The following is a 25,152-nucleotide window of genomic DNA, read 5'->3' as shown; positions in this document are numbered from 1 at the left end:
GGGTTTGAAGAGAATTATAAAAATACACAATAAAATGGTAAGTTACAATAGAATAAAGACAAAAATCAGAGAAAAAGTCAAAACCAAGATAAAAAATTTATTTGTACAGATCAGAGGTGCCTATAAATTACTGTTTTGAGACTTGTTTTGGAGCCTCAAATTTGTCAAAGGAAAAAAAAAACCCAGTTAGGAAAGAAAGCCTTATCTGGCATTTAAGTCTAAACAAACAAAAATCATTGATTTAAGGTGCACAAACTGATAGAGTGAAAATTGTCAATGTCCTCCAAAATGATAAATGTTGGTTTTCATATTTTATACAACGTAGATCAAGAAATTTATTTCTTCATATGTTTAATATGTGACTTCTAATTTCTTAAATAAAAAGAGCAATTTATAAATTTTGATATCACCCGATAAATTTTCATAGATATTCTTCATTCCAGATGTATTCTAATACTCATTGGCTTGCAAACTAAATGGTAAGGCTATCAGATCACATGTTTTTAATATGTTATTTTATTGATTTTGAGCTTATACTCATGTAGAATTATAGTATTGATATGAGCCTTAATTTTTTTTTATTCATACAAATTACAGACTGCACTGAATTTGTTTTATCTGACTATAATTGGACATGGATTATCTATTGCATCACTGCTTATCTCACTTGGTATATTCTTTTATTTCAAGTAAGTACGTGTAAAATTTTTTTTTAATTTACTGATTATCTTTGGTGAATGCAGTGTCATATGCATGTTTATCCATGTGCTGATAAAATTTATGAACTATAGATGATTTATAATGTTTAAAATAAATAGAATGTTTAAAATAATTTGAAATATGTTGACTTTATAAAATGTAGAGAAAGGAGATTGATAAAATATCTGAAGCCTAACTTTACAAAATGAGTACGCATATAAGAATGAAATCATGCAGTAAAAAGGGAGCCAAAATGAATATGTAAACCTATCCTTATTTGCTTTGGAAACTGCCAAATATTATAGGCCTTCCTAATTAAATTTTCAACTTCTTGGTCAATTTTAGTATCAGTATACACGGTACATTATAAGAACTGGTATTTTGTGCAAAAAATAGCAATGACATTTAATATATATTATTAAAAATAATTTCAATATATTATGGTTAGGTTAATTTTCCTGGTTTGGGGGGGGTCATCTTTAAAATAGTTAAATTATATTTTGAAATTTACTTGAAGTTTACTCTTTTTTAGGGTGGAGGGAGAGTCAGCTCCAATTTCTTTTGTTTTAATTGAAATATAGTTGATTTACTGTGTTTTAGATATACAGCAAAGTGATTCAGTTATGTGTGTGTCTATATATATATATATATATATATATATATATAGACACACACATTATATATATATATAGACACACACATATATATATTCTTTTTCAGATTCTTGTCCATTATAGGTTATTATGAGATATTGAATATAGTTCCCTGTGCTATACAGTAGGACCTTGCTGTTTGTCTAATTCATATATATAGTAGTGTTATCTGTTAATCCCAAATTCCCAATTTATCCACCTTTCTCCAATTTCTTTTTTTTTTTTTTCTCCAATTTCTTGATTCAACCTATCAACTGTGATTCTTTTTAATTGACAGGAAAGTAAATTCTAAAAATGCATAATTATCTTATGCATTAACATGGTCTTCATAATTTTGATCACCACCAGTAATTAAAGAATGCAGTGTAAAGAGAGAGTAGCTATATTTTATTGTATCTTCATCACCAGTGTCACTGTCATTGTCTCTCTCTTCCTCTCTTCTTCCTCCTCTTCTTCTTCGCTCTTCCTTCCTCCTCCCTCTCCCCCTGCTCCTCCTCCTTCTCCTTCTTCAACAATCATCTTGGAACATTAGCAGCTTCAGAACCAACTAAAGTAGTAGTTGCACATCAAAATAATCCAAATCCAGAAATTATTAGACACCTGGATGTTAGGCTCATTTGTAACTGGAGCACCAGATTTTAGCCCACAGTTCATCAAATGTTCAAAGTACATGAAATAATATACGAACCAACCAACAATTATTTTTCATGAGTTCAAAATCATGGGATCTAGAGATTGCATCATAATTGCTGTTTTTGGAAACTTGCACTTTCTTAAGAATCTTCAATATCAGTTACTTTGGGGAATTTTTAAAAAACTTTTTGTTTTATATTGGATACAGCCAATTAACAATGTTGGGATAGTTTCAGGTGCACAGCAAAGCAACTCAGCCATGCATATACATGTATCCATTCTCCCCCAAACTCCCCTCCCATTCAGGCTGCCACATAACATTGAGCAGAGTTCCCTGTGCTATACAGTAGGTCCTTGTTCGTTATCCATTTTAAATATAGCAGTCCGTACATGTAGGTCCCATACTCCCTAACTATTACTTTGGGGAATTTTAATGGCACTTTTGATTTATGACATTATCGAGGCACCATTAGAAACCGACTAAACATATTCCATTCTGAATAAAGCTAATTCACCATTTGAGAACATTTTAAAATGTGACTTTTTTTTTTTTACTAAATTGTGTTAAAACATGCATCAAAATAAGTTGAAGAGGCTTTTTATCCTAAAATATGGAAAACATTTCTTAAAGAATAAAATTTACTATACTATATTTTGTAACAAATTGCCGAAATGTTCTTGCTCAAAACAAACTGTGAATTCTCAGTCACTGCCTTTATAATTAGTTACATAATATCAATTGCTTATATACAGTTTAATAAAACTTCATGTCTTTACTCTTGAATATACTCTTAGGTTATGTAAGATTTTTGAAATGAATATTTTGGAGTACAAAAAACTTCATTATGACTGTCTAATAGATTGAAAACTGGAAAATAAACCATTTTCCAAAGTGACAATTTTTAAATAAAGTCCTCGGGTCTACAGTGATAAATTATTTATGCTAATTGACAAAGTGAAATAATGTTACTGATGATAACAAACTTATTGGTAAAATATGGTACTAAAACTCAGTTAATATTTAATTTAGTAAATTTAAAAACACAAAATAAAATTAAAATTTCAAAATCTCACTTAGTATAAATTTAAGAAAGATATAGTTCTTTTTTCTTCTTTATTGCTGAAAACAAAATCTTTACAATTTAAAAATGAATGTATCTAAATTTGAAAAAATGACTCTCTTGGATCTTAGAACTAAATGATACAAGTAACTCCCTAAAATCTATGCAGTACTCTAGAACTCAGATTCTTAGTTCATTAAAATTACATATTACCACACATACAAACACAGAGAAGATTAATTTAAATGTAACTAATATCAGCTAAGATTCTTTTTCTAACATGGAGACTTTTATGACCATGACTAAGTATAAAGTAGATCAGCCTCTATCCTAAAGGCATACAAGAGAAATCATAAGAGTTATTTAAGACTATCTTAAAAAGCTTCTTGGAAAAAAGGTTATGTTTTAATATTTCTAACCTCAGGAAAAAGAATGCAACCATTAATTAAAAACAAACTAATCTTGAGAATTGCACTTAAATTTGCAATATTTTTAAAAGTTGAGAACAATTTAATTTTTTAAAATAAATTTTTAAGTAAAGAAAAGAAATATATACACCTACAATTCTAATACGCTATTGGGCAATTTCATTTATTTTTCCAGTTTTATTTCCTACTCATTTGTATTTACTCAGTTTTATTTGTAATGTACAAATTATTTTAACTATTTTTACAACTTAGCATTATATAATTCTTTCCATGTCACTAAGAAGTTTTTAAAACAACCATTTAATTGGGTAACTAATATTGCATTTAGTAACTTGACAAAAGTTTACTAAATCATTCTTCTATTTTTGAAAATTAACGTTGCTTCCAGCTTTTCCTATTAATAAAATACACTGCAATGGACATTTTCAGCCATAACTTTCCCCACATTTAACACTATTTTTTTAGGCTACATTCCCAGACTTGTGATTTCTTGGTGAAAGGGTATTTATCTTTTTATGGCTCTTGAGATATATCATCTCAAAAGTATTTCAAAATCAACATATTCAAAACAAATTCATACTATATACCTTCTCCTAACCCAAAGCAGTTTTTCTTCCAGAACGACCCATCTTTACAAATAACACCACCAGCAATCTAGTTGCATAAGCCATAGACTTAGGAGCAATCTTCGATACCGTCACAGTTTTCCTCCCTATCATTCTCTCCTCATGCTCTGTGGATAAAACCTCCTAACAGCCCTCCGATCTATCCATTTGGTTTCATCTCTCCTGCCACCACCACCAACCTAGTCTTATCTAGCCTCAGTAGGTCCACTTTCACCACCTTCATTCAATGCTAAACATCGCAGCCAGAATATTTTCAAAGATTTATATTAAATATAGATCTGATTTTGTCATCCCTTGCTTTAAAAATTTTAGACTTCCTGTTATAATTTATATAAAATCAAAGTCATTAATGCATCCTATAATTGAATATTCTGTATAGTCTCTTCCCTGCTCCTCTAGTCTAGTTAAATGTAGTCATCTTTCAGATCTAAACCTTAGCATCATTTCCTCAGTGAAATCTCTGTGATTTTTTTATTGTAGTATTTCTGAAACTGCAACTAGTTTGTGCTGAATGTGGAATAAATTTTTAATTACCATTTAGGAGTCCACCATCTCTTCAGATTTAATACTAATACAGCTGAGACCCTTCAGATTAAAGGATCTCTTTTTATTTTGCATGCAATAAGCCAAAATATTCAGACGTATTAAATTTCTGAAGGACACAAAGTTAAATATAGCAATTATATTGCATGCCAAAATCAGTAGTTAAAAAGACGACAAGGGTGTCCTAGAATTCCAAGTCCTATGGCTCCAATCAAGTTTGAATTTTAAGGATATAAATAAAGTTCTAAACTAACTCCATAAAACCAAATGTAAAATTAACAGTTTCTTTATGAAAAAGCCATGATTTAACTGAGCAAATGCTTGCTGTGTACTAATGAGGCAATAGTGGGACTGCCAAGGGAAAACAATATTGCAAGTCAGACTGTACATAAATGCAAAGTATCCAGTTTCAAATCTCTAATTAGACCAGTCATTTACTCTGTCTACTATGGACTGACTTTGTAAGAGGAAATGAGGATGTCATAGAACTGACTTATCAGGACAGTGAAGAAATTAAAGAAAATAATATCTGCTTATCAGGGAGTCAAGGTACCAAAAATGTTAAGCCAAATGACAAAATAAACAGGGAACAGCAGATGACTTCCATAATCTGAAAGACTAAAATGGGAATAGAATTTGTATAATAACACAGAGAGAAAAAATAGTTGGCTCAATTTAAAAAAATAAAAAACTCTAACAGGCTAATAAAATAGACTGAACCATCTGTTGACCAACTGACCTTTCTGTCACCCAAGATTTTCAGATACTAGGTGTCAACCTAGCAGGAATTTTGAAATAGGTGATTTCTATACTGGGTTCATAGCTGCACCTAATGATCTGTAATGCTACTTTCAAGCCCAAGTCTATAATTTAGGAAAGAAGATTAGAATGAAAGAGTTAATTTTTTAAAACAAAATACATAATTTCAATATCAGGAAAGTTAGCATTTGTGAAAGTATTTTGCAGGCTGAAAGCAATCTACACAGATAAACTACATTTATTATTGATTAGGAATTGAAAGAAAATCTGGTTCAATATTTTTATATCTGTATTTTACATATATTATATTTAAAAAAGCAAATGTTATTCAACCAATACAAGTAATTTTCAATTGAAGGGTTAAAATTTTAAACTTCAGAATTAATTTATTTTCTCCATAGAGAAACACTTTTTACAAAACTGAAATTGTGTATATACATGCTAAGTACTTTAGCTTTAAAGATACAATCTGTAGACCCATTTCTCATTTTAAAAAGAGAGGCTAAAAATTTCATGTTGCCCCAAACATCGTCTTCATGTTCAACATATTGATAGACCTTATCTTTTTCAGAAAAAGAGCAGGTTTTCTTTTTTTTTAAATCAAGAATACTATATGCAATATATATATATATATATATATATATATATATATATATATATGTTAATTGCTAAAAATTTTGATGCTTTAGAAAAAAGATTTGTGACATGATACATAGGCAAAACCTCATTAAAGCAAATAAATATCTTGCCAATATATGGAAATTGGTTCTTGGCTCCTACATAAAAGAAAAATTAGGGTTTTTAACTAGTTGCATTGCTTATTTTTAGAGTTTATTCTGAAACTACAATTAACTATTCATTTTCTATAGTGAACTATAAAAAAGCTTTAATGGTGAGTTAGTTAGCATGATAGATATATACTTGATTTCAGGTACAAGTTAATTTTAGTGGATAGTGTAATACAGTAATTAAAAACATGGGATATATGCAAATCTTGCCATCACCACTTACTAATAGTATGGACTTATCCTGATTTCTATTTTTCAGTTAGCCTGTTTCTTTATAATGAGTCCTAATGTTTAAAATACTGGGCAGAGAAGACACACAGTATCTGATGTGTAGCGAACTTTCAATATACAGTAAAAGGTACTACTTTTGTCATTAGACAATATCAATCATGTAGGCACATAGACTACAATTACTTAGTCATCTAACATTATCCCTATATAAATAGTAATACAAAGTAAACAGCAACAACAACAAAAGCCCCCCAAATTGCTGTGGAGCTACAAAGAGCTATGGGAAGACAGAGGAAAGAAAGACTCATTTTGACTCATAGAATTGGAAGATTCTTGAGGTGATAATCTCACTGAAATGAGTGTTGAATAAAGGGTAGAATTTCAACAGGTAGAAATTGTAAGCCATAAAAACTGAAGAGATTATCTAGTTCAACACCTAATTTTACTTATATTCTAAGTAGCTAACTAAGTTATCTAGGGTTCCTCCCCATCTGTGTACTTTCTGTTTGGTTTAGTAATTTTATTTGACTTTAGTCATCTTTTAAAAATGGAGAATTTGACCAGAAAGAAGCAAAGCTTCAAATTAATTTTTCTTTTTTATTATACATTCTCAGGTTTTATATAAAACATGAGAAACCTGGGTCACGTTAGGCCCAGGTATACCATTCTAAATACTTTTTTATGTATTAGACAGCCTTCACTACAGATGAGTGGTTAAGAGTGTGTTCTCTAAACAGGCACATTTTGTCTCAGATTCCACCTTTGTCAGCTACTTGCTGCATAGTATCGAGCAGCTTCTTTCATTTCTCTAATCCTCAATTTCACATCTTTAAAATGCAGATTCTATTAGTATCTATATCATAGCTGAGATGATATATATGCATTGTTAAGTGGAGAGTCTCGTTTGGAAAACACTATTATTGGCATAGGTGTCACTCTTGCTCTTTCTTATTAGTCCATTAAAAGATTTTATGTAAATATTTAGCCCTGATTGGCATACTTTAACAGTGGGCTCTTTTAAAACATAATTAAAGGACACAGTTTCTAGTTTTACGTGTACCACATTTTTAAAGAAATTGTTATAACGTTCACGTAGAAAAATAAGTACACAGTGAATGAAAAATTTTATAAACCAAAGTAGTAGTATAATTATATCAGAAAAAAATTGAGGTTAAGTAAATTAGTCAAAGATAATAAAATGTTTTTTAATGCCCACAAGATACCACATAGCTTACTCAGTACTTGAATTTGTATTAAAGAATTTGTGGTCTTTGATTTTAAGGCACTTCTAATATATACTCCTAGAACTATCTACTAAAATAGGAAAAGCCACTATCAACCCAAAACAACTATCCGCTAAAACAGGAAATAATGGAGAGAACAGCACAAATTTAGCTCCATGAGAGCAGGAATCATCACTGCTTTGTTTCTTTACACATTCCAGGGCTTAGCACATAACCTTGCGCATAGTAGGCACTTAATACATTTTTAAGGAATGAAGATATGAACTGACTTGGAAACTTATTTCTAGGACAGACTTTCCCATGACTTATCTGTGACCTTGGACAAGTCCCTTGAGTTTGTCTGGCCTTTGCTGTCTCCATCAACAAAGAAAGACATTAGAGTAAGACTCTTTACAATTCTAACCAGTAGAAGCATCTGTGTAAAATAACATAGGATACCCTGCAGCTAGATCCAAAGAAGACCAAGGCCATCTCAGAAAATGCTTAACTGAATGGTTAATGAAGCACATTCATACAGTCAGGAGCAATAGAAATCTTAGCTTTCTTCCAACTAACCTGGAAACAATTCCTAGGAGAGCTGATGTTTCACATAAAATCATTGTGTGTACAAAAATCTATCAATATCTCATTTCTGCTTCTGAACCCAGTTCCTCATACTGCAGCCATTCTTGCTTAGTCTAGGGTAGAGGCAACTTTTTTTTTTCATTTGTTAATTGAGTGAGGGTCACTGATCCATCCTAATAAAAACCAAGACCATACAAAAAGTTGACTTAGGGTACTGTTTGTTATTTTTTATTTAGAGAGAGAAAAGAAAAGTCTACTACTCATCCATGCTTTAAATTAGAAGCAGAGAACATGAAACACTATTTACCAGATATACTTCAGTTTTATATTACAGCCAATTAAGGAAAGAGAGTGGGAGATAAAAAGAAAGGGAACAGAAAGGGAGGGGAAGAGAGAGAGACAGAAATTTGGGATTTGCCAAGCCTTAAGAGGCAATGACTCTTACTCATAATGATCCTTGGAAAAACAAAGCAGAACCCTTTAGATAAAAAAAATAAATAAGCTTTACCAGAATTAATTATAAATTATATTTTAATTACTGTTTAAAATCTGAGAGCATAGCACATCTTGCTTTTACTTTCATCCCAGACAAAAGGCTTCATATACTTGCACGTAAAAGAGCACACGTAACGTGCATGGAGAAAAAGGTAGTTCTTTTTTTTTAAAACCATCTTAATTTTGCTGACATTTCAGACAGTGATTCTAAATAATTTTAAAGCCAAGTTGCATATTTACAACTATATAGAAGATGATATCATTTCTCGGTAGTCCTGAATGAAATTCAGCAAAAATCTATTTCTCAACTTAATAAAATGATCCTTTAATGCTTATATTTTGGCTTTTCAGGACAAGTGACACAAATTCTCACCTTTCTTTTTTTTAGATCATATTTGAAAATATTCAATCAATATTGTGAACCTTTCTCTCATTTCCAGTTTCTTCATATATCTCTTGAATTAGAACAAGTATGGCTTTCTCCTTTAAGCTATAACTATTCTCCTGAAAACTGTTCATGATTCAATCTTTAAATTGGTTTTAAATAAAGCTAACTATTTAAAGAAATCCTACATTGAAACAGAGAATAGAGAGCCTTATCTACAAATCATGCTCTGATGTCCCTGTATTTGCAAATCAGAGCTATCACTTAAATAAGTTGTTTAAAACCTGGCAAATCTGCACTGTCAGAAATCTGGCAATGGCTGAGTTCAGAAATAGTCACGTAGCGATCCTTGAATAACATACCTCTGAGTGCCTACCCAGGACCATCCTTGCTTTCTCCACTCTTGTGGTAAGAGTGTATTCATTGTAAGTTTGTTGTGCACTACAGTTCTGAGATACATTCTATTCTAGTGTATGTATTCTAGACTTCCTTCAGCTTGACACTGGATATTGTTAGTTATAGTTTTTCATATAATGTTTTATTAGAGCATACTCACTGAGTCTACTTCCAAATTAATGAATTTAATCAATGTGCTGAAAAATCCTTCCCTCTCAAACTGAACGTGATGAGAGCTGAAAGCATTCCTATTCAGGAATGCGAGTCTTGGCTGGAAAGCTTTTTAAATATGTCTACTGTAATTATATAATAAAAGCATTGCATTTCCACATTAGAGTATCAGATTTAAATCAGGACAAACTGGTGCAAGAAGTAATGGGTTTACTCTAACGAAAACCAGTTCCTCTATAATGTAATTGCTCGTACTGGTTTATGGAGAAGAGTCCCAAGTACGGAAATATAACTGAATTAAAGGATTTGGACTTATTTCAAAGAGTAAATTTATTATTTAAACTATAACTAAATGTTAAAGATTACATATTTCTGTTGATTTTTCTAATAAATATGCAACTTCTTTATAAGTGTATTTATAACGTATATTTAAATGTAAGTACTATTTAAGCATAACTGAATTTTCATGGGAACAAAATGACAAATTATGTTAAGAATGCTAATGATCCACTGCTTGGTGTAAAAACTATACAGTTATTAGAATGGACTAAAATTTTGTAATTTGAAATAGATAACACAAATAATGTAACATCTTTCTTCTCCAAATCATAATATGCTTTGCAATCTGGTTTCCTACTCTTGCAGACACAGTTTATTTTCCTAGACCGTACCCACTGATATGACTGTATATGAGGAGAAAGCAAAGTAAACCCTCCCAACGGTAGCATCTTTTTAGTAGTTAGGAAAAACAAAACCTAAGAATGACTGGATATTACATTGCTAACATTTGCTGATGGAACATTAAGATGTAACATAAGAGTATGAGCTGCAGAATCAAAAAGTCATTTAGTAAGTTATGTTCTTTGAATTTAATTTTCCTCATTTAGTATGGAAAAAAAAAACCAGTGTGGAGTTTTGCCTTACGCTTTATTCACATTGTCTGTCCTTCTTGCCCCTCAAAAACCTTAAGCTTTAATTTTTAAAAAAAATGTTCGACACAGGATGCTCTCTCTGCTTGAGATGCTTTCCTTCCCTATCTTCTCCTGTTTCAGTTCTGTCTGGAGTATTCCCCTCACTCTTGCCACAGTCTTTGCCTATCTCCTAATTCTATTTTAACTTCTAAAAAGCATATAACACTATGTAGAATTACTTTATGTAATATATGTGTCTATTTACCCTCCACTGTCCCATGAGTAACATGAGATCAGGATCTTGCTCTGTGTTGTTCACAACTGTTTCCCCAGTATCTAGAAACAGTGAACAATATATTATTATGCATCAAAAATAGTTATAAGTGACTAAATGAATATTAAAGGAGACAAAAGCCTTACTATTGATACTTCATTAAAAACTTAAACATTCAAATTCAAAAGATCACTTAATAGGATTGTGACCTGGAGCAGCTTACCTCAGTTTTATTAAAGGATAATGATATTTCAAGGGGTTATTAAATGAGATAATGAATGTAGAGTACTTATCTCTGCACCTGGGATATTGTAAAGCCTCAATATTATGGTGTATGCTATTATTATGAATTTTATCTCTAAAAGGGTTGTTTTTCGGTTTTGTTTGTTTGTTTGTTTGTTTGTTTGTTTTTTTTAGAGCATAAGAATCACAGGCATTCAGAAAGCCAGACTATTTCTTCTCTACTTTTCTGCCCATTAGGAGACCAAGAAGCACACTTGCACTGGGGCAATTCACACATGAGAGCAAACCATTTGGCCACATAAAATGAGCATGTCTGTTCCTTATGCAGCCTGTACTTATATGTAATATTAAATGAGCAACTTTGAAAGGCATGGGCAGTGGAGGAGGGAGCATGATAGAGGAAGGGCAACCATTTCCTCTCTAGCAGGACTTGACTGAGCACCTTGGTTGAAACACTCGTGGACTCTTCCTAATCTGGCTGAACGGATCACCAGCAGCCTCCCAAAGAGAGCGAATGCTAGAGGTTATGTCTACTTTGTGTGTCATACATAACCAGGTGATTCCATCAACTCAAAGTTCCATTGCCAGTAGACAAAAGATGGCCATACTGCTTATTCTTTTCATACATTTATTGCTTTCTGCCTGTTGTCTTTGGCAGTGTTTCGATTGGCACGGGCTTTCCTTTCGGATACATGATTTGTGTTTTCTTGTGGAAAAAGCTGAGCATTTGGAAATTAAATTAGATAAACTAGCACAAGGAAGTAGTACACTGTAGAGTGGGCTATTCTTTTATTGCTTGTATTTCCTCCTTCCATGACTAGTTTTGCTCAGGATTAGTACTGAGGAAAGTAATTTGGAAACTTCGACCTCATGTCAAAACCAAATGGGAATCAAAGGCAAGTGTTTTGTCCATACTGTGGCAGAACTTTGAATATGGAGTAGCATAATACCTGGCATCAGCATGATGAGGAAAGTGGAAATTTGCAGACAACTCCTTGGGAAGATAATTTAGGTTGCTTGATCTATTGCCCTTCATCACATGGAACTTATCTTTCTGATGCTGAATTCTTGTGTTTTGTAACAAAAAGATGACAATGTATCATTGCATTACTTAAAACATGGGCAGTTTTATATTACTGACATGAACCTTGACGCTATTTTATTATTTGTGAGAGAAGACCATTAGAGAATTTGATTAAAATTAGCCACATGAAAACTATGTTAAAAATAATAGTTAACTTGGAATGTTCACTATAGGTTAGATATTATGCTAAGCACTAGACACGATTTAATTCATTTAACCTTCCAGCCAATCCTATGAAGTACTATTGTTATCCCTATATTACACAAAAGGAAACTGAAACTAAGGATTAGAGTTTTTAAATAACTTGTCCAAAGTCACACTTTCAGTAGGTGGCACAAAAAAGAGAATTGAAAGGCATGGTTACATTACACATGGAATGTAATGGTTTTGCTGCCACACTTATGCCAACTGCCTCTATAACTCTGCTTGTCAAAATTGCATGTTGAAATAGTGTTCTAAAATAATTATATGTAGAGAATATGAAACGGAAACAATCCAGACCTACAAACCACATTTTCTATTCTATGGTTATGCTAGGATAACATTTAAAGAAAGCAGACAGATATTTTTTGTAAAACATTCTATAAGCCTATAAGACAATTTTTAAAAATATTTTGAATAAATAGTCACATTAAAGAATTTAGGATAGGTTAAATTGGTTGCAGATTAACATATGAAAAAATACTGAAATATTTTAATATTTCATTTAAGCAAACCAGTGTGTTTACCAAGTACATATTTTGATTTTCATTTTCAAGTTTGATTTTATTTGGTCTAATGTACTTATACGTATTAATGAATATGTTTAAAAGAAAACAATACGCATCACTAGAAAAATCTGAACCATTTTTACCACTAGACATTGAGAAAAAACATGTCAGATAGCATTTGTCTACATTTAAGTTACACAGAACCTGGAGGAAGAAATCGAAGAAACCAAAACTGTAAGCTAGTATTGTAGAGAGTAGGACTTATTTTACATAACACAAACTGAAATGATTTGGCAATGGTTCAGCATGTTACAACGATATAGACAGCTAAACGGGATATCAGGGTTCCTAAAGCAGAAGTATATGGTTTGAGTCATATATGGTAGATTATCTATGTTGACCATACTACTTGGATAATTTTGTAAAACACTCAAAATAAGCTTCATGTGTGTATTGAAATGATTTCATGTGTCCTCTTAAGTATTTGTTTGGTTTTGGTATTCAATAATTCATTTACAATAGAATTTGACTCTATCGTTTCAAAATTTTGCCCATAATATGGCATTGTTTGGGTCTAAAAGAGGGAAATATGGTATATTCTTTCATCACATAGTAAGAGAATAAGAAACCATTTTTTGGCGACTGTAGTCACAATAATTACATCTTTAGAAGAGAATAGATACCAGCAGCTCGTTTTTTTTTTTTAACATCTCTATTGGAGTATAATTGCTTTACAATGGTGTGTTAGTTTCTGCTGTATAACAAAGTGAATCAGCTATACGTATACATATATCCCCATATCTCTTCCCTCTTGCGTCTCCCTCCCACCCTCCCTATCCCACCCCTCTAGGTGGTCACAAAGCACCAAGCTGATCTCCCTGTGCTATGCGGCTGCTTCCCATTAGCTATCTATTTTACATTTGGTAGTGTATATATGTCCATGCCACTCTCTTACTTCGTCCTAGCTTAACCTTCCCCCTCCCCGTGTCCTCAAGTCCATTCTCTACATCCAGCAGCTCATTTTTAAGTCTTTAACTTTCAAGCCAGATTGAGGTGGGAGCAGAGTCATTAGAAAAGAGGGAATTCTCAGAGGAACAGAAATACAGACTATCATAGAGAAAAGAAGGAAGTTTAAATGAACACAAGGAAAATTAAACTGGTTTTTCAACTAACTAGTTGGCATTTTATTTTACGTATTTTCAATCTTTTCACATGTGAATATTATAAATGTCAACAGTTATTATATAAATGCTGTTTGTTTTATGTTCCTCAGCTCATATCTTTCTGCTCTTACTTCTATAATGAATTGCTATTTTTGAAAGCCTTCTTCAATGTTTGTTTTCCTGCATTCCAATTTACTCTTTACAAATATTTCTGACTTGCTCTGTAAGCAAACCTTCCTAGTCTTTTGGTCATAATTTGAAAAACATGAAATTTTGTTTATGTATATATGTCTTAACCAATGGACCTGGATATAAGTGTGTTCAGCAGGAAAGGGCAAAACAACCCAGTTAAGGAAAACATTTTATTTTTTTTCCCATGATGGTAGTTGAGTTATCTAAATTCTGTTACTAAAAAAGGGCATGGGTGCTTTATATTTGCATGGGTAAGCAGTTTTTCCCTAAATAATTGTTGGCACTCCATAGACACAGGGTAAGCCCAAGACAGGCATTTTAAAATAAGACCATGTTGACAAATTTTATGTGTTCATAATTTTCAACACAGAAGAGTGATAAATTACAAGAAATAAACTACACATAATATGTATAAATGATTTGAAAAGAGTATTTTTTATTAGACCTCTCCTCATATTCATTCATTCTCTTCACTCTCAGTAAACACAAGCACTCGTGTCACTGCTGTGGCATTTTATCAAAAATAGAGCCATCTTTGCCTCAATGTTGACTTCAGTTAAATAGCAGAACTCATGATACTCCTTAATTCAAAAACTTTCACAGATTCTTCTTCTCTATAGAGTATCATTTTTACACTGTTCCTTGATCCCTGCCTGCTTCTCACTACTGTCATGCACTGCAAAGTCAAGTCAAATTAAAGACTCTCTAATATGAAAATACTAGCAACTCTCAGCTGTTTCTATTTTGATGGACTCCATCTGGACTTCACAATTGTTGGTATATGACTGTCTCACACACAATGATTGATCTGAGGGCCGTCTTGTTCATGAAGCCTTTCAAAGAAGTTTCCCTGATAGCATCTACTTCTGTGAAAGGCATGTATTGAAATTCCATAAATTTTGATTTGGATTGGATTCACTTTCAGATCCTTTAAAATACTAGAGCTATATATAGGATCACAGACCTTTAGCTGCAAGAAATTTCAGAGACAATATAGCCTAAACTTTGCATTTTAAATATAGAAATAGCAGCCTAACTATAATATCCTGGGCACATAGTCTATTTAGAATAAGGTGATATAGTGATAAAACTAGGTTAAAATCTCAAAGTTTCCAAAGTAGAAGTCATTGGTTTGAGTTATATAGGGCAGATTATCTAGGTTGATCATATTAATTGTATAACTGTGTAAAACCCAAAATGAGCTTTTAACTCTTTGTAATGAAATGATTACTCATGTCTTCCTACATATATGTTGTGTTTTGATATTAAGTATTCAATTCCAAATGGATTCCTTTATATTATTTTAAAACTTTACCCATAATAAGCCATTGAATAATGCTTCATAAAAGAGGTAGTACTTGAGTTGGTCTTTGATCATAGGTAAGGCAGTCATATACAATCTTGTAGAGCAGATGTGGATTCAATCTGAAGACCAGCATTACTTGTCATGAATGACATCTGCTCCTGAAATCTATTTCTATATGAACTCCATTTAGGCAGTTTTAAAATTTTGTTTTACACATGAGGACCTTCAGTAAGAGGAGGTAATATTTTTATATCTTATGCATGGCTGGGCCAATTGGAAAAAAATTCAGTGAAGCTGAGCAAACCTCATTGGTTGCTAAATCTATATTTTTATCAACTCATTTCTTCTAAATACAATGTGATTTCTCTCATGATTGGTCTACATAATCACCACTACCACATAGGAGCTATATAAACAGAACAACCATAAATAACCATAAACAGGCTATATAAACAGAACAGCCTATGTGGTATAATGAAAAGAGCATTATCTATGTGAGAATCTGATGACAAATCCAAAGTTTTCAAATTAATTAGCTGCATGATTTTTTGATCAATTACCTATCTTCACTGAATTTCAGTTTCTACACCTTCAGAATGAATTAGAATATTAATCATGATGAGAGGTTAAGGGAAGAAATTTATGTAGAGCCCTTGTTCAGACAACTTTCCTTTCCTTATATATGTTTACCTGTACTGAAGCAACTCATGTGTCTCTATGCTTTAAGGAATTATAGATTTTCCCCAATTAAAATTTTATCATGAGTGAATCTTGGGGAGAAAAAATAATTCTTCCAAATTTGGAGCAGCTGCTATGAATTGTGAATGTATCTTATTTGAATGATTATTAATACAAAATGTGGAAACATTTTATGATGTCAGCACACTTTGGTTTCTCTTGCCTTCCAGGAGCCTAAGTTGCCAAAGAATTACCTTGCACAAAAATTTGTTCTTCTCTTTCGTTTGTAACTCTATTGTAATAATCATTCATCTCACTGCAGTGGCCAACAACCAGCCCTTAGTGGCCACAAATCCTGTAAGTAAAATGAAGTTTAGGTTCAAGGGGTTAGTGGGGAAGAAATAGGAGAGGTGGGGGGCAGGGGTAGATACATGTATATGTGTGTAATTAAGTACTAATATATGTATATTTTATGTCTGACATATAAAGAGTAAGTATATGTAGCTATATTCCAATTTAGATAGGTAAATATATCTCAATATTCCCCAAGTTATAAATATTGAAACCAAAAGGAAGAATAATTTCTTTGTTCTAGTTATCTACATATGTTAAATGTCTTCACCTCATTTATGGTTAGAGTCTTACTGCTGGTGGGACATAACATTTCCTCAATCAAATTTTTAAAAAATCAAGCAAAGCAACTAACTGTGTAGTTAGAGAAAGGCAGCACATGAAAATGGAAAATTTAATTTAAATTATATGTTTGGTATCACGCTGACTTTAAAGAGTTAATAAAACCAGGGGAAAATGAATTATGCCTATATAATATTGAACTTTATCAACATAAAATTTTTCAAGTGCTCTACCAAATCCTAACTGTCTCAGCAAACATTTATAAATTGTTCCCTTACAATCCCTTTGGAAGCACAGGTTTTAGGATAAATACAAAAAGATACAAAAAAATAAGCACAGAGACTATCACAATACAAAAGTTATATTTTTAAAATATAACCTAACATCTACATATACAATTTTATATATTTTATGCAAGTTATATGCATACGTAAGCTATATTTAAATTAAAATATCTGCATAAATAGCAAGCATATATTCGAGATTTTTAAATTGCCTGCTTTTATAATATTTGTAGTATCTATACTACAGTTTTGGATGTAGATTTGGGAAGGGTGTATATATATGTATATATAAAATAGTTTTTATATAAAAGATTAAGGTTAAGATTATAAAAGATTAAGTTCTGTTTGCTGAAATCGGGGAAGGGAAGGAATTTTCCCTTAATTGTTAAATAAACAATACTCTCATATGTGTTTTATGTATGTTTTTAGGGTAATTTCCAAAATTCTAAAATTCCCTGTGTTGTTTGCACATGTGCATCCGGATTGCTTAATCTTGTATATGTTCCACTCTAAAGTCACTGGGTGAGGAAACACTGGGGTATAATTAGCAATATAAAAAATTGGCAAATATCCTGCCATTTTAGAGTGCATTTCTCTAGAGCAAGGAAAGTCGGAGTTTTGTCATGAAGCTTCAGAGAAAGAGACTCTAAATCTTACATTTATATACTAGGATATTCTGTTTATCACATAAATTGCAAAATGTAGTATAGTTACTTTTAATGTATTCTTGGAAAATTTATTGTCTGTTTATATTGCCAATGCCATCATAAAAATATTTTTCTAAAGCATGCTTTAAGTTCTTTTTATCATAATAATTTATAGATAAAATTTTTAATGAAATCAGGAGTTGGAAGCCCAATTAGATATATGTATCTAAAAACTATACAGATAAAATTTTGAAGCTGAAGCCTATCATTTATATATAACATAGTTAAATAACTCAGCTTTATTTTTGAGAGAACTTTTTAATATAATGTTTGACATCAATGTACAATATTTAAAATTTAATATCATGCATTCTGCAGATGTATTTAATAAAAGAATAGTTTTATAAATATCCTCAGTCAGAAGGCATTATGTATGGTCAAGAAAACAAAATTTTGTTCAGGATGTAGCTTTGATTGATGTTGTATGAATTAGCAAATCATTTAATTTCTCCAGTACTCAGTTTTTTATCTATAAAATATGTGGCTAGTGATAAATCATGCCTCACAGAATTATCTCAGGGATTACATAAAACAATACATATTAAAATATTTTTAAGCCAACTTATATGCCAATGTTATTACTACTATTCTATGATAATACAATATTTATTTTCTAGTGCATTTAATTTCCAGTTTTCCTTTTAGTGAAAAAGATATTTATTTCAAAAACGGTGATAATTGCCACTAAATATTTGAGTTCCAGTCTGGAAACTGGAGCTGATGGGAGTAATTGGAGAGCTTTAAATTTATTCCCCTTGTTAAGGGGTAAATATCTCTTTTACTCCTTTGTATTTTCTTTACCCAATATTTAAACCTCTCTCTTCCTGTCTCTTTGAGAAAGTGGAGACCTCAGGAAAAGAGGAAGGAAAACCATAACTTTTTCTTCTTTTTACCTACGTGAAACCCTCAAACCCCATATTTAAATAAAACAAAGAATGGGCTCATTAGATTATTATTTAATAAGTATCTGCACTGGTAGCACACGATATGCAAGACTTCCTAAGTATTTGGCACTTTTCATGAACTGCTTTTAAAATTATTAAGATAATGATTAAGATTTTTCCAGCAGAATGCAACAATCGAGGAGTTCATGATGACATGGTTAAAATAGATGTAAATTCATTCATGTGCAAAACTTTGATACTTGTAATTACACAATAACTAAAACAATATTAAGAAAATACACATCCACTAAATGTAGTAAATTTGGCATTCACACATTTCCTGGGAGGTGTATCATTTTAAATCTCTGAAGTCAGTGGCTAAATACTTTAGAGGCACCATTAGATGGGGATGAAGACTGGCTTTTATAAATCTGAATCATTAGTGGGAAAGATTTTATGTAGAGGAGAGAAAATTCTGTGTTTCTGTATAACTAAGCTAAACTAGAATATTGCTTTACACGTACATTTATAAACAACTAAATATTGATTGCTTTCTGGGAATTCCCTGGCGGTCCAGTGGTTAGGACTCCGTGCTTCCACTGCCAGGGCCCAGGTTCAATCCCTGGTCGGGGACCTAAGATCCCCCAAGCCACATGGCACGGCCAAAACATACATATACATACATACATACATCTATATATCTATATCTATATATCCTTTTTTCCTCATAGGTTAGCTGTAAAGTGTTCCAATTCATTCATCTTTACCTGATGGGCTGTAACTACTTTTGGATGCTTTGTGAAGGCATTTACCTACACACACTTATTGTGGTGGCTGTGTTTGCGGAGAAGCAGCACTTGATGTGGTATTATTTTCTTGGCTGGGGTAAGTACCATCAAGCATATCTACTGACTCATCTTTTAAGAAAGCTTTTGGAGGATGCAGAGTTCCTTTGTAATAAAAATATTCTTATTATTAATCATTTTTTAAACAATATCAAGTGATTAACCTTTGCTCATTGCTGTAAATTAAAATATTTAAAGTACCACTGACTCACTGTTATCGGTAACCACAGGTCAATTAATAATACAATTTTTTTCTATTTAATATTCCAGTGTATATTTTGGCCAAATATGTAGTGACTAAAACAATAGAATTAGAATCATAAATTAGGGATCTATTCTGAATCTCCTTTTTCCTCATGTGCAAAACGAGGGCATTGGGCTTAACCAGCTTTAAAGTTCCATTCTAAAAATGCTTGTTTGAAAAAAATTGTTATTTTATTTTAAGAGTAGAGGGAACAGTAACTGAATAAAGACAGCCAAAAAATTCTGCTTTTTCCACACAATCTCCTGACATAGTATTCACAAAGCAAAAAATAATACACTTCTAGCATATTTTTAAAAAATAACTGGAATAATACAAAACATAAAATGCTGAAAATGAATTCATTGTACATGAATTCAATAGGACTAGTTTCTAGAAACATAACTGAAATGGTACTTATCTATCTATCTATCCATCTATCTACCTATTTATCCAGTCAGATAATAGATGTAGATATATAGAGGTATGTACACACACACTATATTTTTTTTTACTGAAATAAATATTGTTCCTATTGGTTGTTTGATATTATTGATAATAAAAATGTCATATATATATTTGCCAAGTGAGTCCAATTTTTGCTCAATTATATGTATGTATGTGTTGAGGCTATTAGTACACTCAGGTTACCTTTATAAAATATACCTTCATTTTACATTTGAAAGATCTGATTTAGAATGCTAAGAACATGCAAAATTTCTGATATATAAGCCATCTCTCTCTTCCTTCTCTTCTTCTTCACATAGTCAGTCTCAGCTTCTTCCCACATCTGATTGGCCAGTCCCGTCTTACGGAAGATATGTGGATGCTGAATTTCTTCTAAGCTTTTGAGCCCAGGCAGCACATTTATGAACTTAGGTCTGGAGTCCACTGATTCAAAATGGCTCAGATTAGAAGAAACTGTACACACACACACACACACACACACACACACACACATAAGCCTGAAGACAGATACTTAATTCTTCATCACATTTACTGTATGAGTAGACAGATAATATTTGCATCAGAAGCATATAGTGACCAGTTATTTTTGCTCCTAGAGTATCTCTGAGTTTCATATTTCATGGCATATTTTAGGAATTCCATCTACAGAGAAAGATGCCTATTTATTTTCTTTTTGTTGTATATTTACAGGATTTCCACTGATTCCTGCTTGTATACATGCTGTTGCCAGAAGCTTATATTACAATGACAAGTAAGATCATCTCTCTTTTTGATTTCAATTGGAAATAATTGCAATGAAAATCTTCAACATAATTTCCCCGCTTTTTCCCCTAGCTGCTGGATCAGTTCTGATACCCATCTCCTCTACATTATCCATGGCCCAATTTGTGCTGCTTTATTGGTACGTAATTAAAATGCTCCTTTTTTCATCATTGTTCATAGTTCAACTTTATTTCCTGAAACATCTGGCCTGTGGTATCCTTCAGGATCTCAGTGGACATAGATGGCATACTCACAGTGTTTGACTGAAGAGGGTTAAAGGAAGGTGTTATATTTGAAGTGTTGGCAGGAAGAGGAAAGGAACTAATTCATAAGGGATGGTGAGGCACCAGGCACCAACAGTGGGAAGCTGTTATCATGAATAGACTTTAAGAGGGGGTTGGGTGAGTGCTAGGAGGGGTAGCCCAACAAGAGGTCTGGCCTTGGGTAGAGGAACACAGCTACTGTCAAAACCACAGCCTGACGGGGAAAAAGGAGAAAGAAATACTCAAACTTCTCTCTCTTCCCATGCTCTGATCTCTTGGATCCTCCCATTGGCCAAATGCAGCAAATGCCAAGGGCAAAAAAGCCTTGTGATGATGCAGTCTTCAGACGTGCCTCAGAGCCTGCTGGGGCGCAGAGCAGAGAAGGGCAGAGGATGGATCTAGTGAGTGGGGATGGCAAACAGGAAAAACCCACACACCTGTGATGGTAATAAGACTAATATCCCCATAAAGAAAAGACTTTAATTTGGAAAAAGAAAGTATTGCTTCAACTGTGGTTTTTATCATTATAATGATCAGCACTTAATCCAAGTGCACGAATTGGACATTTTTAAGTGTGGTTGCAGGAAAACAGAAGTCAAATTCAGTGCTTTTATTACGTTGTTTCAATGGGGAAATAAATTAATCTAAATTAACATGCCTTTCTCTCATAGAGCGTTAGAGACCAGATTGCAATTACAGTCTTTAAGACTGTAATTACACTGATATTTAATTATATATAAAAAGATGAAGGTGGCACGTTTCTCAGCCAAAATTCAAAGCTTCCTAACCCTTCTTTTCAGATTCTTTTTTTTTTAGAGAAATATTCTATTATTTGACTACATTTGCTAGCTGCAATTTAGTATGTGGTTATGTTAGAACACTGTTCAAGCCATTCTCAAGTGTGTCACTGTTATTTTCAAACGTGTGCCATGATTAAGAGGGTAAATTTGAGAAGTTGATTGCCTGGGTTTGAATTCTTCTTCTACCTCTTACTTGCTCTGTGACCTTATGCAATTAAACTAATCACTCTGGGCCTCAAGTCCCTTATTTGCAAAACAGAGAATGTAATTCCAGAGACTTTTAATTTTTGTTAACAAGAAATTAAATGAGTTAATACATAAAGAGTGCTTAGCCTGGCATGTATAAATCACGGAGCAAGTGTCAAATTTCTGGTTTGTGCTTGGCTACACAAGACAGCCAGTTCAAAAAATCAACACATGGAATTTATTATTATATCTCATGGAAATTTTAATGTACCTTAGTGCAGACTCTATGAAAATTTCAGAGACAGAAGCGTTTCCTTCCCTTGCTACCTGCACGTACTAGGAACATGTATAACACATTGTTTAAGCTGTATCCTGAGAAGTCCTAGCTTTGTATTCTTGGAAAGAACCAGCATTGAAACCTAGCTCTACCATTGCTGGTTGTGTTTCTCAGGGCAAGTTCTGTTTTGTTTTGTTTTGAGCCTCTCTATGCCTTTGTTTTCTCAACTATGACTATGCAGTAATAAGAATAAATACCTCATAGGGTGTTGTAAGGATTGAGGTGTATCCTGTTAAGCAATCAACATAGTGCCTAGAATACAATAAACTCTCAAAAAATGCTTTTAAAAGATTCTTCACTTATAATTTCTACATGATACCATGATTCTGTTTTGAGGAAAATACAAAGAAATTAAGATTCTTTTTTTGGGCCATCCAGAAGCTTACAGAACAAATACAAGGCAAAATTTTATTATAAGAGATCTGGCTCTAGAGAGGGGTATGTGATTCAGAGTCCTAGATCAGAGAGGTTCAGGAAGTAAGTAAAAGCACCTAACAAATGAAAAATATAACAGCAATTAACACAATCCTTGGAAGAACTTGTCCACGACAACTTTGGGAGGGAAGAGTAGATGGTGCAGTTAGGATAAAATATCACATAGGAATATAGCCCATCAAGCTGCTCAGTAAGAAAGGAAGTGAAAATCCACATTATTTGCAGAAAGCTTTTTCCATTTTTCTGGCCTAACAAAAGACTAGGAGCCTATTTTTCTACCAGGGTAAAATGTTCTGTCCTTGTTTAAGCTCTAGGGCTCCTCACCAGTCCTGGCCAATTCCAAGGTCTTGGGAGGGGCTCTAGCAATTGTTTATATGGTCACATGTTTTTGTACAATTTTTATAAATGAAGAGATTTCAACCACAATCAGTTTCTTTCCACTCAGACTTCCTCTGTCCCATATTCCCTTGAGCAGGGTGATATTGGAGTGTCTACAGCACTTTTGAGATCTTGCTAAGGGGAAGTTGAGAGGGGATACAGTTAATTTGTGTTTAGTGAGCGATGTTTAGGTCACTTCAGTGAGTAGTTAAGTGATTGCTGGCTAATCTAGTAGAGGAATGGCTTCCAGGAATCCTGCTGCCACTGGGCTGATTCACAGGGCTTCCTACCATGACCCTAGGTGGTATCATGATGTGAAAATGTCCTGTTGTACCCACGACCATCTATGTGAACTTTATGGGTATTGGAGTAAAAACAAGTTTCTCCTCTTTTCCTTACCTAGTTTTTCTCTAAGATAGATGAGATTCAGATGTAATTCATCTGAAATTCACTATTCTTGTTCTATTTGTATTTAAAATAAATGGAAGTATTTGCAGAAAATAAAGTAGGATGACTTTCTAGTTTCTAGGTTCACATTTTAAATCAGACTTGCCATTTGGAGAAGCACTTTGCACTTAGAAATTTTTATATAATGGGCATTTAAATTGCAACATTTATAGTGATTTTTATAATTTATGATTTTTGCATATTAGGATTATAAAATATTCTAAATTCTAAACTTATAAGCAGATAAAATGGCATTATTACTTTTTATTCAATGGGCTGGTAGTAATTTCCACTTAGTCAAAACTTTTAAAACAGTAATGAATGCTTGGGAAGGGAATACAGTAGGATGGGTGGAATAACAGCTGATGTGTTGATTCATCATGTTTCATTCTTACACCTGTTGCAATAGCTTATTCTGCTTTTGTCTTTAGCAGAGACAGTCCTGTGTCTGTAACCATGTTACTTTTCATAGATGTGTTTCCATCAGGATTATAGTTAGCTGTTTATTTTTGAAGCATATGTTCCATTGAATTCTCTAAAAGGATAGTAGAATATTTTTATGCCCAGTTATTTTCATAACACGTGCCTTAAATCAGCAAGTGTATGTTATTTGTTCATTGCTTTCTATATTAAACGAGATACTACCATTATTTTTCTGATTAAAGTATGTGGATATAAATTGCAAATAGTACGCAGTTTGAAATTTTTACATTATTAAACAAAACACAGATGCTAGAAGTCAGGGTGAGAAAAAAGGAAAGAGAACAGCATAGTAGAATAAGAGCCCGAAGGGACTTTTCTGGGGCTATTGTCCATAATTCTATGGAAGGCATAAGGAATAGGCATAGAGGATATAGACAAATGTAACAGATATTGACATGGATAAAGATAAGAAAGAGAGAACGTAGTATTCTGGAAGAGAGAGAGAAATGTATTTCAATAGAACTCTGTTCATTTCTTGAACACTATATATACTTTTTTCACATCTTTATTGGAGTATAATTGCTTTACAAAGTTGTATTAGTTTCTGCTGTACAACAAAGTGAATCAGCTATATATATACATATATCCCCACATCCCCTCCCTCTTGAGCCTCCCTCCCACCGTCCCTATCCCACCCAACTAGGTCATCACAAAGCATCGAGTTGATCTCCCTGTGCTACGCAGTAGCTTCCCACTAGCCATCCACTTTACATTTGGTAGTGTATGTATGTCAATGCTACTCTCTCACTTCATCCCAACTTC

The 25,152-nt window shown here is 32.7% G+C and overlaps 1 protein-coding gene across 8 annotated transcripts in view; it reads left to right on the top strand.

Moving 5' to 3' along the window:
• The window catches only part of CALCRL (calcitonin receptor like receptor), a 100,252-nt gene that overhangs the window by 63,141 nt on the left and 11,959 nt on the right, over positions 1-25,152 (top strand). For all 8 annotated transcript variants that reach the window (XM_007196151.2, XM_007196150.2, XM_007196155.2 and 5 more), the window contains 5 exons: positions 598-689; positions 16,468-16,594; positions 19,477-19,630; positions 20,990-21,050; positions 21,134-21,200. In XM_007196151.2, coding sequence (XP_007196213.1) covers positions 598-689; positions 16,468-16,594; positions 19,477-19,630; positions 20,990-21,050; positions 21,134-21,200 — 501 coding nt within the window. The remainder of the gene's footprint in view (positions 1-597; positions 690-16,467; positions 16,595-19,476; positions 19,631-20,989; positions 21,051-21,133; positions 21,201-25,152) is intronic.

The sequence above is a fragment of the Balaenoptera acutorostrata genome, chromosome 8 (assembly GCF_949987535.1).
Source record: "Balaenoptera acutorostrata chromosome 8, mBalAcu1.1, whole genome shotgun sequence".
In the NCBI taxonomy this organism is placed as follows: Eukaryota; Metazoa; Chordata; class Mammalia; order Artiodactyla; family Balaenopteridae; genus Balaenoptera; species Balaenoptera acutorostrata.
The sequence above is the reverse complement of the archived record's forward strand: the minus strand, read 5'-3'. Positions and strand labels throughout refer to the sequence as shown.